At 40.9% G+C, this 15,707-nt stretch overlaps 2 protein-coding genes across 3 annotated transcripts in view; one reads left to right on the top strand and one right to left on the bottom strand.

Moving 5' to 3' along the window:
• Window positions 1–9,198, bottom strand: part of ZNF800 (zinc finger protein 800) — a 43,721-nt gene extending 34,523 nt beyond the window's left edge. For both annotated transcript variants that reach the window (XM_081038399.1, XM_081038400.1), the window contains exons 1-3: window positions 8,554–9,198; window positions 8,000–8,121; window positions 2,950–3,045 (exon numbers count right to left, since the gene is read on the bottom strand). In XM_081038399.1, coding sequence (XP_080894525.1) covers window positions 2,950–3,045; window positions 8,000–8,060 — 157 coding nt within the window. In that variant the 5' untranslated portion in view covers window positions 8,061–8,121; window positions 8,554–9,198. The remainder of the gene's footprint in view (window positions 1–2,949; window positions 3,046–7,999; window positions 8,122–8,553) is intronic.
• An 86-nt stretch (window positions 9,199–9,284) lies between these two features.
• LOC308492851 (uncharacterized protein) lies at window positions 9,285–15,007 on the top strand (the record flags this gene model as incomplete). The annotated part of the gene is made up of 3 exons (XM_081038310.1): window positions 9,285–9,507; window positions 9,644–10,144; window positions 11,190–15,007. The coding sequence occupies 3 exons, from the start codon at window positions 9,285–9,287 to the stop codon at window positions 11,270–11,272; spliced, it is 807 nt and encodes a 268-aa protein (XP_080894436.1). The 3' UTR covers window positions 11,273–15,007.
• Window positions 15,008–15,707: the final 700 nt, after the last annotated feature.

Genomic DNA, 15,707 nt, shown 5'->3' on the forward strand with positions numbered 1-15,707 from the left:
TGTTACTCAAAATTTTGTTATTTAGAATTTTGTTTTGGTTTGGCGAGAAAAGTCAGGAAGAAAGGAAGCTAAAATAAAAGTGTGAATGAATAGGAGGGAAATTTGAAGACACTGAGCCACAGATGTGATCCTATAAGGATTAACACAGCCAAGCCAAGGCTCCAACAAAGGGCTGGCGCAGTAAAGGTAGGACCAGAAGTCAGTGCAAAAGGCATGTCTCAAGTCACCCAACCACCAGGGATTTCAGAGTCGAAAATCTGTAGATCTGGCAAAACAGGCAGTTTTCTACCAAAAAAAAAAAAAATGAAACATCTATCTATGGATAAATGCCAAACAAGCGTGGAATGTACTATTAATAAAGCAAAGATACATAACAGTACGCAGAGTCGAATGCTACCATTTGTATTGGGAAGAAATTAAGGGATATGTGATATATGCCTTATACCATATAGAAGGAAGGTCTCTGGAAGAAGATACAAATCATGTAACAGTGGTTGCCTGAGCAAAGAGAGTTATTTTTGTATTCTTGTATCTCTTTTTGTACTTCTTTATTTCTTAAAAACCACAAGTACACATCACTTATTCCAAAAAAGAAAAATCTATTCAAATTAATTTACAAGTCAAGCAGAAAGAAATAAAAATATCAGAGATCAAGCAGAATTTGTAATTTAAAGACAGGAAAACAGGCCAAAACAAGTGTGAGGCAAAACTGATTAAGCAGTCATTACAGCACACATGGCGTTGGTGGACCTAAACAATGAGTCAACTCCTTCCTCAGTCTTTCATGAACTTCCAGCTTGGGTAGGAATTAAAACCAGGTCATAGAGAGCCCAGTGTAGGCAGGAGAAGGTGAGTCACTTAAACAGGAATGATACAGTAGCTGAAGACAACTATCTGAGCTTGAAGACAAAGGTAGATAACCTAACACATTACTATTGCCCTACCTGACTTTGCCTCTGTAGGTCAACAAGAACAAAAGCATGGACTTCGAAGTTCTACCTGCAGATATCTGTCAGATGCATAACAACCAAGAGAGCTCTTTAACACGTGTGTGACCTCGCTGTAATGGAAAGAGCCTACAAAGAGATGAGTTATTGAAGACAGGCTTGGGAGTAGAGTGGGGCCTAGGAGGAACTTCCAGCAGTCTCCGAGTGGGAAGCGATCTCAGTTCCTAAGGCATATGGTCCCAAACCTCAACCCCATCCTCCCAACGTTTCAGTTAGCCACAGCTTGAATACCTCAGTGCTAACTAAGAGCTACCTGAGTAGAGTAGATTATCCAGATATGTAAGAGATTACTACAATCTTGAGGAAATTAAAATTGCTTAGTTATAAGACACATTAATGAAGTAAAATAAATCAATTTTAATCTAAAATTAGTTTCTCTGTACCAATCAGTACATTTCTAAATGATCTTTAATTTAAATTATTGGTACTTAAAGAATTAAAATTTTAGTATTTTCAGAATTTGCCTAAATAAAAAATAACTCAGAAGGCAAATTTGCTGGGGACATTTAGAAAAGAAGGTATTACCCATTTCATAGTCCCTTTACTTTAGCTAATAAAAAAATGGCAAACATAGAAAACAGATTATGACCACAGTATAATAAGGAAACAAATCATTTCATTTTTAAATATTCATCTTTCAAAGTTAAAAAAATACAGATTTTGAGTATAGGATCTTGTCAAAAAGGTACTTTTTATAAGAAAGCATTTATGAATGGATCAATTCTAACTTCTTAAACAAATAAACACTATAATATACTAAAGCATAAGATTAATTTCAAATTATGAATTTTTAAAAAGCAAAATAGTTTATGCCACCAACCAACATGAGCACAGGCATATGGTAAACACTAAATGCTTATTGAATTAAATAATACATAAAAGCAATGCCATGAGAACTATAGATGAAAAGTCTAAGAAATGGATCTTAGAGAGTCAGGAAAAATCCTTTAGATTAAGGTACAATTTTTTTCTTGGAATACTAAAATAAACCAAATATATGCTATTTCCCTTTACAATGTTTTAAAAACAAGCACCTCAAAACATTTCTCATCAATACAAAACACGTGGTTGCATATAAATTATCTTTTCCTTTGAATTTCAGAAATTTTTCATTAAGATAGTAAGGTTTAAAATAATAAAAGATATTCTAATCCTTTAAGTATCCATCAGTCATGTTTGCTTGTTCATATTTGACTCAATAGTCTGAACTGTCAGAGAAGCCAAATCTAAGAGGTGACAAAGAGATCATAAGAATCACAGCAACTTAAGATCTTACTGACAGCACAGGAGTTCTAACAGTTCTCAATCACTTACATATAGTAAGCAACACCTATTTTAAAGCATTGGATTGCAACTGCGCAGATACACTTATATATGTAATTATTATAAAACCTAATAGAAAAACTAAACAAATTTATCTGTAGATATGAGGGCTGGAATAAGTCTTTTTTCTATCTTGTGCTCTATTAAAGATATTTAAATTCCAGAAACTCCAGGATTAGGCAGAAGGTGAGTCACAGAGATGATAAAGTAATTAATCTAGAACAAGTGACATCTCCAACATTCTGAGTAAATAATCTACTCCGCCAAAGCTTATAAAGACCCAGTATAATTTACTAATGCCCTTTGAGAGTTTATAAAACATGTCAAAAAATAACAATGACTCTTTAAGAGGAAGAGGCACTTTATCAGCAAATATACCACGTTTCTTTAACCATATTAAGTTTATTTTTAAATTAATATATAACACATAGTACTGAAAAAGAATTTGTAGATCAAGTTAATATTTATTCACCCACTTTTTTAAAAATATGACATTAAAAATATTCTATTAAAAAAGTCAACGTACACATTTTAATTTTTCAAAATTATTTCTAAGGATTTCTAGATAGTTTTTAACTACTATGTGAAGATTGAAAAATACATCCTAAAACATTCATACCTGATCGAAAGCACTCAATTATTTGCTGAATACCAGATTTGGATGTCTGTAGTGGTTGCTGTAACAAAGGAGCATCTCCGGGTTCCAGGATATAAACTACATGAAAGACAAAATACCCACCCCAATCCCCACAAAAAAGGGTTATTTAAATCATTTACTCTTGAAATAAAATAATGGCTTGCTACAATCAGGTAAATGACAAGTACACTTGTATGTATTTCACCATCATCGTTGTAAAGCAAAATGAAATAATGGGGAAAAAAATAACTAAAATCATTCTCAATTCAAGGCTAAAATACGGCTACTTAAGACTAGAAAATACGTTTAAAGGCAAAGATCTTCCTATTCTGGTATTATTTTAGTACATACTACCTGTCATGTTTGCCTTTTTATTCCCCTTGAAGAGAAACCTCTATATTTAACCAAAACTCAAGGGCAATGACGGCATAGCCGTACCTCATAAACCATCCAAAACCCTCTGGACAATCTACTACAGCTCTCTGGGCAATCATAAGGGAACTCAAAAACCACTGCCTAAAGGAAGAACTGGTGGAGTGCACAATGACAGATGTACAAGAATGTTCACTGCAGCACTCTGCAGCACTGTAAATAATGGAGAAAAATTCCGAACAACTTAAAAGTCTCTCAAAAGGAACCAGACTAAATGAGCTATGAAATATCTATACAACGGAATCTCTGATGGCTGTTAGAAAGCATGAGTTAGATCTACATGTACTGACAACAAAAGATGTCAATAATAGATTATATTATTTTTTATTAATTTTTATATTATTTTTATATTAATATAAATTAATGTATTTCACTAGATACAGACAGGCATAAATTTAACGTATATTTGTGTATATGTATAAATGCTAATATAAACACAAAAAGTCTGGTGGGATGACAAAACTTAACCAAGGTTCTGTCAGGGTGGGTTTACAGGGGTGATTTTCACTTTCTGCCTGCCTTACACTTCACTAGTACTTCAGAGCCTTGGCTTTTAGAAGCGTGCATTTGAGAAAGAACATATTTTTGTAAGTAAAAATATTTCTTTTTTAAAAATAAAAATTTTCATTTTCCTATACAGAGGTCTAGACCATCCCTGCTTTCCAAAATTCTCAGATTAGCAGAACAAATATGCAATCAATTAGATAATGGTGATATGAAACAAGGTAAGTGAAAAGGAAAACTGCGTTTTCCATCAGATATCAAATAGAGATGGCTGTGGTGGAGAAAACCGGCCCCTTTAATTACCTCTTGTTTCAATACACTATAACGTTCTACTCAACTATTACCATCTTAACCCAGGATCACCTGCTCAGTGTGGGGAGATAAGGAAGCTTACTTCAGTAATGTGTGCGGCTACTGCTTCACAGCCTGGGCTTGGACAGCACTGAGCTTTCTGATAAGGTTTTGGCTAAAGCCTGTGGTCTGTATATAGACACGGCCTTAGATTCTTTAAGGCTCCAAGACTTGCGCTCAGTACACACAAATAAGAGGAACTATGTCTCAGGACCACGTCACTTCATTAAGACAAATTCTCCTAATTTTAAGAGATACTTTCGAGGTATTTTAAACAAATTCAGAACATACACACACACACACCTCATTCTGATAACATCCGACACTGGCACTAACTGCAGTGATTACGACTCCAGACCTGGACTGACTGCGCTGAAATTCCCTTTCTGCCAACTAGGGCAAATTAAAATCTCTGATGTCTCTTTTCTGTAAAATAGGGATAATAAAAAACCCTAAATCACAGGACTGTGTGAGGATTAAATTAGCTAATGCAGGTAAACTGGTGAAAACAGAGCCCAGAACATAGTAAGTGCTCAATAAATGTTCTATCGCCATCACCATCACCACCACCACCACCACCATGTACAAATCAATTACTTTCCTGACACTAAAAGCTGAAATCTTTTCCAAAATCTAAGAGAAGAAACAAAATTCAACCCCTTAGAGAAACAATAGCAAAAGTTTGTAAATAGATTGGTGATACCATTTATTCGGATTAGATGAATTTCTTTCCAGTATTTGGACATTATAACTGATAACTGTTTACAAAATATAACTACAACAAAAAAGGACGGAAACTGTACTACTGTAAAAAACTAAAATCTTCAAGATCTGGCCCTATAAGTGGCAAGAATTCTAGAAAAGGAGAATGAAAAAACAGTAATGATTAAAGGAGGGAATAAAAGAAAAAAATGGAAACTTAGAGCCCCCTTCCTCATTTAAGTCCATTCTCCAGAAAAGTTTCTGTAATATACCAAATTTTACTTCCACACGACATCTGATTTTAAAGCAAGCGCTAAATTTTGTTACCCATCACTGCTACCACCAGAACACATGTACATCCTGAGATACCATTCAAAATAACCCCAGGTTTAGTTACGCATGGACACATCCACTTGGTAGACACGTCTGTGTAGTTCCCATTTAAGAAACTGTTTTTCCTTCATTTGAAAACATACATTAAAAAGCATTATGTATTAATATTTTATAAAGTTTCTTCTTACATATCACTTCCAACAGGTTACATGACCATTTAGGGAGAAAAAAAACCAGCATCTCCCTCCAACCAAAAAAACCAAAACCCTCAGAAGTTAACATGTTTCTTTATGTCCTTCCAATAACACAATTCCAGAATAAAATATTTATTTTTGTGAGAGTGCCTCCTACCTTTTAAAAAGCCCCTTAAAAGATCCTTTTACTTACGATGTCTGGGATTTGCTCACAAATAGAGGGTGGGGAAGAGGGTAATCATGGGGAAGGGAGAATAGAGATAAAAAGAGACTGCCCATGTATTGATAACTCACAGGAGTTGTAGGTTCCTTATACCATTCTCTCTACTTTAGAATGTTTGAAAACTTCTATAATAAAAAACATTCTTAAAAGATAACTAAGAAAATACTTCGCATACACTGACACAAACTAACCCATCCTATCAAGGCCTTCTCAGGGAAACACTGCTCTCATCCAAGGAACTCACCCACTATTCATAATGCAAACCAGGACAGACCTCTCAGAAGAACCCATTCAAAGAATTTCTCAAACATCATATCATTTTCTTCTATTGTAATATATTCCTCTCAGGACTGAAACCATCCTCCCACTCAGCACCTACCTTCCTCTGAAATAATGACAATTAACTACCCTTTAGTTAATAGAGGTAGAAGTTACAAACTTCTACCTTTCCACTGAACTAAATGCTCAAAAAGTGTTCAATTATAGCTAAGAAAGCAAAGAAACAATAACTACTTTTGACCTGATAGTCTGAAAAATAAATTGCATTGGAAGTTTATGGTAAAATAAAGTTGAAATGTTTTAATTATCGCAACTTATCTGATTCCTTGTTAAGGGGAGAGAAAAAAGAATCAAGAAAGTTCCAATGCATATTAAAAAGTTCAACTCTAGAAAACGTCTGTAAAAAGACAATAAAGTCTCTACATAATACACTAAAAAAGGTATGGTCACAACTTATTTATTTGTTTATGTCTATCTCTTTCCACTCAAAAGTTCTGTGAGGGAATGACCTTCCCTGTTTTGTTCACCACTTATATCCCAATTGCATTGGACAGTGCCTAGCACCAAACAGGTACTCAATAACAATTTATCAAAGAAATGAATAAACTTCTTCCTAAATGAGATTTCATTAATTAATTCAACCAAAATAACCTGAAGTGTTTTCAGAAATAAACTGAAATAAAAAGCCAGTGGAACATAGGTATAAAAGGCATTCACAGCCTTCTATTTCAAAACTAGCAAACTCCATTCAACATTTGGTAAAACAAGTGGTTTACCTTCACTTCAAATATACAAAATATGCAGTGTGAAACAGTGCTGCAAGTTAGATAGGTAAAGGGACAGTTGAATAGAAACTGGCTCCCATCCTGGAACCACCTGTTTTATAAGCAGAGGTGAATTACTGATTTTTCAGCAAATCAGTGGGGATAGGGTCATAGTACAAATTTTATTCTCACGTCTACCAAAGTTTTCTGAAAATGGAAGTTCTTCCCCTTAACCATTGCCAATTTTTCCCATTAAGGAAAAGAATACTTAAAATGAACTCTACTGTGATAAAACTGAGTACATCACTATACTACTAACTGCAGTTAAAAATACTCCAACAAAAGTCCTACTAACTTTTACGAAAGTCCTAATAACTTTTAAGTCAAAAATAATGGTAACACCTGCCTTTAACGAGAGCAGCCTTTATTTGGTTTAGCGGTGGTATGCTCAATAACTCCCTTTTAAGTTGTTCCTCTGTTGGTGACAAAGCACCTCTAGGTAGAAAAACTATCAATGGTTTGTGTATCACATTCATTAAATGAAAGTTTTCTAATATTCTTCATGAGACTCCAAAGAGCAACGTTTTCATTTCATAAGTTTGACTTTTAAAAGTTCCACCGCATACATTTGCTGAAAATACTTATGTGTTCTACCTAAATAATGAGATGTTCCTTATTTTGAAATACAGTGTGTTCTGGCCAAGAAATTTGTTGAAAGGTTGCACTTGGCAAAACCTGATTGATTCTCCCAACAAGCGGAGTTCCACAAACTTTTTTTTTAGTCCAAACTACACTCGTTTTAGGCTTTACAGTGCTATTCTCTGATAAAAAATACCCAAGAGCCTTTTAAGTGTTTCAAGTTTAAACGAAACAACTTTCACGAAGCTAAATGCTAGCATTCTACTAGCTATTTTTTTCCTTTCTCTTGAGTTGTAAATATTTACAGAACATGGGGGGACACTACCAACTGCAGACTGCCTTGAAAGAGAGGAGAGTAGGTGATGGATCTTGTGTTAAAGATTTAAGGTGACACCTGTGCTTTTCTAAGGGCTCAGGCAGGGGAGACCTCTTATTTGTACAAGCCGTGTAGCTTCACAACCGGTTTGCTGCTGGGAAAATGACGGCCTGCTTACTTAAGAACGGTTTCTCGGGCCGGAGAAGAAGAAAAGTGCGGTAGAAGGAAACAGAAGGCGGAGCGGTTCCGCCGGGAGGGCAAAGGAGCCGGGGAGGGAAGGGGGAGGAAGGCGTACCTGGTTCACAGCAGCCGTGATGGTGGTGGTCAGTCTGACAGTATTTGTCCCTCAAAGGCATTTTCAGTGGGCGCGACCTACTTTCCTCTTACTGCGAGAAGCTCTTCATCGCGGCTCGGCTGCTGAAAGAGGCACACGCCCGTCACTCACCCCGAACTTCCTGGGGAGGCTCCGGGCGCAGTCGCCAGCTCCGTGCCCTCCCCCGCCCTCCGCCGGCCCTCCCCGGACCCGCACCTCCCTCGGGCACCGAAACCACAAACGCGCACCGGGCTCCTCGGGGCCACACGGGCGCACAGGTTCCCCGGCCCACCCGGAAACGCGCAGCGCAGGACCACGGCCTGGCCGGCCGGGCGGGCGCGCGCGGGGACGGAGGCGCGGAGCGCGGCGGGCACGGCCGGCGCGGGCGCACGCGGGGCGGCCGGGTGGGGGCGAGGCGCCCCGGCGGCCGCGGTGCCTCTCCCGGCGACCGGCCCACGCCCCCCCCCCGCCACGCACGTGCGCGGGGGTCTCCCCGGCGGAGCCCCGGTCCCCGCCACCGAGTGCGCCCAACTTACTTAACTCCTAGGGCGGGCCGGCGGGCAGGCGGAAGGAAGGAAGGCCGGGCGGCCGCAGGGACAGCCTGGCGTGGGAGGCGGCTCCGGGCCACACCTGGCGCGGCCTCCGCGGACCACGCGAGGGCACTGGGTTCCGGCCCGACGCGCTCCCAGAGTCCCCGCCGACGCCGACGCGGAAGCGCCACCGCTCACCACGGCCCTCCGCGACCCGAGGCGACGGCTGCGGCGGCCCACGGCGTCCCTCCGCGCTGGGGGCGGCGAGCGGGCGGCGCGCGGTGCGGGCAGTTGACAGGAGGAACCGCCCCGCAGCGGCCGCCGCCGCCGCCGCCGGAGCCGGAACCGGAGCGGGCTGGACTCGAGGCGCCCCTCGCCCGGGCAACGGCTGCCGCCGGAGCCCGGCTCCCCCAGCGCCGCGCCACCTGCAACGGTCCCTCGGGCTTTCGGAGAGGGGCGGAGGAGAACGGGGGTCTCCCCCCTCCTTGGGCCTTTTCGGCCAGTAGTTGTTGTTTCGGGAAACTTTATTAAGTCAGCCCCTCTCTTTCTCTGTCTCCCCCTCCCAGAAGAGCCTGCGCTACCGCCGCGGAGCGGGTAGGAAGGGGGAAGCAGAGACTCTCCGGCGGCGACAGCGAGCGACCGACTGACCCCGGACGGAGATGGGGCGAGGGCAGGAAGTGACAAGCTCTCGGAGTGGGTGGGGGGAGTGTGGCCGGCGCGCCCGGGAGCGCCCGCGCATGCGCCGGCCCGGCCTGTGCGGAGGCGCCGGGGGGGGCGGGGCGGACGGTGCCCGGGCTGTGGCGCAGGCCGCTCGCCGCGCGTCCTCCCGCCGGCGGACGAGGCGCCGGGGCCCCGAGCCGCGCGCGCCGACGGGACAGAGGCCCCGGAGACGGGCTCCTCCGCCTCCACACTGTTGCTGTCGCTGTTTTCTGTTCAGTGGCACGGAAACGGGCAACGTTGGTAAAGAACTGTTGGGAGAGGCTTGGAGAACGTGTGAGCCGGGAGAGGTGCTGGTTTCCGCAAAGGTGCTGGGCGCCCTGATAAATGGTAAACGACCTTTCTTTTTTTTTTTTTTTTTTTTTTTTTCACCCAACAGGTTCCGTCGTGGGCCTCAGAGCTTGGGGGGTTTTATCAGGTCCGTGCGAGGAAAACAGCCTCGTGGTGGCTCTGCTTCCAGCCGCGCTCGGCTCTGGAACCCGCACGTGCCGGCGGGGCACGTGGGCAGCACGCACTCGGCGTCGTCTCGGGCGCCTGCCTCCCGCTCGGAAAATCCCCGCAGGTGGGACGTCGCTGTCGTCTGTCGCATTCAGCTCACCCGCGGTCCGCTTCTTGAAGAGCGGAGCCGCCTCCTCCACCATCAGCCCACCTCCCAGGGCGGAAACCGACGAGCAGCGCATACGTGCCGGGAGATTAAGGGAGAAAAAGCGCCCCCGCTCTGTGGACACCCCACCACCAAGCTCCACTGCAAACCCTGGAAGTTGTCCACGATGCCAGTTTTGGGGGGTCCTGAAAAAGCGAAGTGTAGTTAGGGAGGCGCACTGTGCGTTTTGGAAGAGGAACCGAGTGACTGGAATCCATTTTCAAAATCCAAAGGAAAGTTTTTAGTAGGCCTAGTAATTAACAAATTTGTTACTGTGAAAATATCGAATGAAGCATTTGCGTAGATCTTGGGGGAGTGTAGCAGCCTGGTTGCGGGGGGAACAGGAAAAGGATAAAAAAATTATGAACTTTTTAAAATGTGCACATCATACACACTCACCAGTCATTTATTATTATGATCAGGTTTTTTCTGTCCCATTGTCAAGAGCATCACACAACATCAAACTAAAACGTAAGGAAACACCACAAATCAACTTAAGATAAATGATGATGCATGCATATGAAGATGCCAGTTATGCAGCCGAAATGTGTAACATTTTATATAACATTTAATTGTATGCAATATGCTTAAGCAAAAAAAAAAAAAAAAAAAAAAAACGAATGTTTAATGTGATACCTTAATGGAATTATAGGTGATTTTTACTTAACACAAGATCTATAGTAAAATTTGAGGTGAAATATTTTCTTCATTTTTGGAGGATCTTTTCCTAACTTTTATTTAATAAGCCTATTTGTCACAGGTTTTAAAATGAATGTACAATTTTATGTTTCCATAAACCTGAAAGGGCACTGCTTCAGATACGTGAGAGTTATAAATGTTTGCTGGCCAGATGTGAGTACAAAAGTTTAGTTTTCTCAGTAAATGCAGTGTTATTTATACTTTCAAAGTGGTCCTGACTAGAGGGTCCTCAAAATTGCTTGCTATTCAAATAAGCTTAGACAATCTGAAAATTTAGAGACAAGATTGAAATGTGTTTAATGAGTAAAACAAATATTGAACACTGAACCACAGAATTTTAAAGATGAAACTATGGAAATTATCTGGTGAACCTTACTTTATAGATGACAAAACTGAAACCCAGAGAAGTTAAGTGATTTGCCAAAGGTCACACAGTAACAGAACCCTGTCTAGGACCTAGATTATTCCCTTCTATAACATACCAATATTAGTATCTGACATATATTGAATAATTAATATGTTTTAAGCTCAAATGTTAACTTATTCCTATCAACAGTTCAATAAGATTTTGTTAATTCTACAGGTGGGGAGTCTGAGGCAAAGATAAGAGAACTCATCAAGGTTACAGCTGATAACATCACTGAGCCAGCATTTGAACCCAAGTAGTATGGCTCTGGAACTCACAACCTTGTCATTATGCTGTATTGCCTTTCCAGTGTTTTCTACGCTATACCATCCAGTGCTGTTTTCAATCATTGCGAGTGAAAGAGAAGCCAGTAGATCCTGTTAGTTTTGAAAGGTATTAAAATGCTATGTACAAGTTCATGAAGTGGAGATGGAGTTGCTAAAAGCCCAAGAATTGGAATTTCACAGGGCTCTGGAATTTAGAGAGACTTTGAACACCATCTAGAGTATCCCCTGTATCTCTGAAGACACTGGGTACAAAACTTCCCAGAAAAAAATGATCTGTCTTCCCTTCCACTTTTGACTGCAGCCATAGAGATGACTCATCCATCATAACAGCTTTAAGAGACCTTTTTTCCCCCTTCTTCTGCCTCCCCACCCCACTCCGGTTCAAGCCATTGTTTCTCAGTCTAGTTGTGTAGGACACAGCAACCTGGCCCACGCTGGTATTATGAGCCTTACGCTCCCCCCACACCCCCTCAGGCTGAGGCAGTTGGTCCTTGGTCACGGCAGCTCTCGCAGGCTGCCTGCCGCTCACGATGGCTGCAGGCCACTCACACGCCACCCGCCACTGGTGGCAGCACACAGTAGCCCACAGCAGCCCAGCTCCAGGGAGAGCTGTTATTCACAGTCTTAGCTGTGGAGGGCGCAGCTCATTGGCCCATGTGGGAATCGAACTTGTGACTTTGGCATTAGGAGCACAGAGTTCCAACCACCTGAGTCACCAGGCCAGCCCTAAGGGACTTTTCTGATCCTTATAGTCTGAAAGTACATTCTAATGATGAACCTAAGACCCTTTTACAGTTTAAAACCGTGTTACAGTTTATAACCGTATTATATTGTATTATACCTGGGTCTATAATAATAATATAATTAATATAATACTGGGTCTTACATTAATTTTTGCTCCAAAAGATACATTAGAGTTGATGGTCCGGCTAGGTCTTATTTTTGGGGAAACACAGAATTATTCTCTCATCTTCATTGCAGAACACACACATTGCTGCATTACAAACCACCCTAGAATTAGTTCCTCAAAGCCATTTGATGTGCTCTCAAGTCTATAGATCAGTGATTTGGACTGGCCTTGCCGGGTATCATGCTTGTATCTGCCACAGTCATCTGGCAGCTTGACTGGGAGCACTCATGACTGGCAGTTGGTGTTGACCTTGACACTGGAACCTCTCTCTCCTGATAACCTTGTTCACAAGGTAAGCATGAGCTTCTCTATATGGGGGCAGCATGCCAAGTGGGTACAAAATGGAAGCTGCTTTTGAAGCAGACCTTTTGAAGCAGAAGTTACATGAATGACATCACTTCCACCACTTCCATTAGTCAAAGTTAAGTCAAAAGGCCAGCACAGATTCAAGAATTGGGGCAATAGATTCCCTTTTTTGATGGGAGGAGGGGCAACGTGACATTTCAAAGGGATACGCATATAAGAATGGGAGAAATTACTGTGATGATCTTTGCATAGTTTATTACAATATATAATTCAAGAATGATACTAGCTAATTAAAGCTGCTGACTTTTTTAATGCTTGATGATGCCTTCGAGAACAGCAAAACGGAAATGCTAGTCAAACCCATTCTTTAAACTGACTAATTGGATCAATTTGATGGCCTTGTGTAGATAAACTTTTGTGATTCCTTAACTTTTATTCCTGGACTTCTTTCTCATCATTTTATTGCTTTCGTTAAGATTTTCCCATCTGCTCTAAACAGATCCCACTAAAACACAGCATAAAATCCGAACATCAAGTAGAAGCAATTATCGTTCACATAGGACCTATATACTCTGGTCCAGATTTTGCTACCTTTGATTATAACGTTGCATTGTACAGCACAAATAAATTCATGACTGTACAAATCAAATTACAGGCCAAAATAAAGGCTGAGAGTTTAGAAAAGGTCATGGAAAACTGATTCAGAAGGACAAATATTAAACTGTTGATCTATTTTCAACTACATGGAACTTAACACCTGATATTGTGCAAGCATCATAATATGAAAAAAGGATAGTGCTTTCCCTAAAATGCTTATTTTTAGGAGAGTAGAGAGTAGGTGCACCTGGGTTGGTAACCTGGAGCTAAGTTGCCTACTAGTATTAAACCTCTGACATGGACTTGTACCTTCCATTCCTGGCGCTAAAGGCACACTTAGGCCTTGCTGGCCAGGTGACACAATGCATGCGTCAGGCTGCCATGTGAGCACCACATACCTTACAGATCTTCCATTCAAACTCATTTCTGACATTTAAGTGAATTCCATTTAAAAAATACTTTTTATTTGGTGGAATTTGTAAGTAAATCTGTATTGTAATCTGATAATAATTGCTAATGATAATTTTGTCACTTGTTGAACGCAGACAATGTGCTAAGTGCTTCTTAGTTTTTCACTGAATCCTTACAAATATTCTGGGTTAGATATTATCCCATTTTACAAATAGGGGGAAAGATATTTACATCTAAGCTAAGATTTAAGTGTAGGTCTGTCTGAATGCAGGTCCTGTGCCTCAAGTTACATATATTTTGATTATTCCTAACATTTTATTACCTGCCCCTGGAGCCTCTAAGCTCTTTGTAACTGCCCATGAGACAGAGCATCTGAATTTCCCCAGGCATTTCATAAGTAGCAGAACCATAACTGGACTTATCTTCTCACCAAATCTGTCCCTCTTCCAAAATTTCATCAACAGTTGTTATTCATTCAGGCTATTAAGGTAGAAGCCTTGGAGTCATAGAGAGGAACATATGCAAAGATGCAAAGTAATGAGAGTTATTTGTGTAAAAGATTTCTCATCTCACTTATCCCCACCTAACCTAGCACCATAAACAATTGGTTATACTTCAGAAAGGCCTAGGATATAGTTTTCTCTCTCCACATGCACCATCAGTCTTCTAGAACAAAACCTCATCTCTGAACCATTGCAATTACTACTCCCATGGTCTCCCTACCATCAATCTCCCTCACTCCATTATTCCACACCATCAACAAAATTATAGTCCAAACAAATCTAATAATATTACTCCCCAATTTAAAATCCCTGTTGACTGCCAATTTTCTACGTGAAAAAGTCAAATCTTAAAAAGAAGCATTAGCAAAAAGAGCATGTGCTTTGGAGTCTGATGAATCTAAATGTTAGTCCTATCTTCATCACTTATGAGTTTTGTGTCTAAACAAGCAAGAAACTCTCTTGAGCCTCAGTTTCCTCTGCTACACGCTACTTTCGGCGTTGTGAGAAGTCAGTTAACAAATAAAGCACCCAGCAGGACCTGGAACACCATACAAGGTATGATGAGAACAAACACTTATAATGATACATGTCCCTCCCATAACTTTACAACACTATGCTCCAAACACACAATTTCTCACACTTTACAGAAACCAACAAAGCAAACAGTCGTTAAACTGGGTGGGGAGAGAGTATGAGACAGGGAATTTTAGAGAAAGATGATAGAGGTTTTGGTTGTGTGGTTGTATCCATTTGTTAAAGCAACTAATAGAATAGTGGTTACCTTTGAGGGAAGGAGAGGGCTGGGAAGTACATTGGATGGGGGTGTGCCAATTTTGGGGTTACTGGCCATTTTATGCATCTTGATCTCAACAATTATTGCATATTTATTTGCTTTGTAGTAATTCAATAAGCTGATAATTATGTTTTATGCACTTTTATGAATGTGTATAACATTTCACAATAAAAGTATTTTCAAGCAGCTGATCTAGGTTTTTAATGCCTCTGAACTACATCCAGCATTAAGTTAGAAAGTACCTTTGTACATGCTATTCCTCATGCATGGAAGTATTCTTCCCCTTCACCTGGAAAACTCTTACTCTCCTTCAAGACCTACTTCAGATGTCACTTCTGTGAAACTAGTTCCCACGGACAAATAATTGCTCCATCTTCCTGCACCTGTAGTACACCATTCTGATTAAATGTCTGACTCTCCCATTAGTCTGAATTCATCAATAAACAGACCATACCTTATTCCTCTTCGTTTTGCTATCATCTACCTGACACATAATAGGTAACCATTAAAAGTTACTGGATGGCTTTAATGAGTGAATTTTCATTTCAACTGGGCTAAAGAAGAACTATTTGCAACATTCTTTGCAATAAACGTAAGGAAAAGTTTGGTGGGGAAAATCAATTTTAGTAGTTCGGTTTAGTTAGGCCCTTGGCCTAATAGGACATCCATTTTCAGTGTAGAGAACAACCATGTAAGGACAATTAAAGGCAGCACTATTGCATAGAATTAGTAATGCTGTAGAATACATGCTATACTATATAGCTGGACGCTTGAAACCACTAACCATTCATTATGGAAAACCTTCATTATGATTTTATTTTTGTTTTTATGAGAGGTGGTTTTTTGTTTGGTTTTCTTTAACTTGTAATTTTTAAATAATTTCAAGTT

Source organism: Rhinolophus hipposideros, assembly GCF_964194185.1.
Source record: "Rhinolophus hipposideros genome assembly, chromosome: 25".
Lineage (NCBI taxonomy): Eukaryota > Metazoa > Chordata > Mammalia > Chiroptera > Rhinolophidae > Rhinolophus > Rhinolophus hipposideros.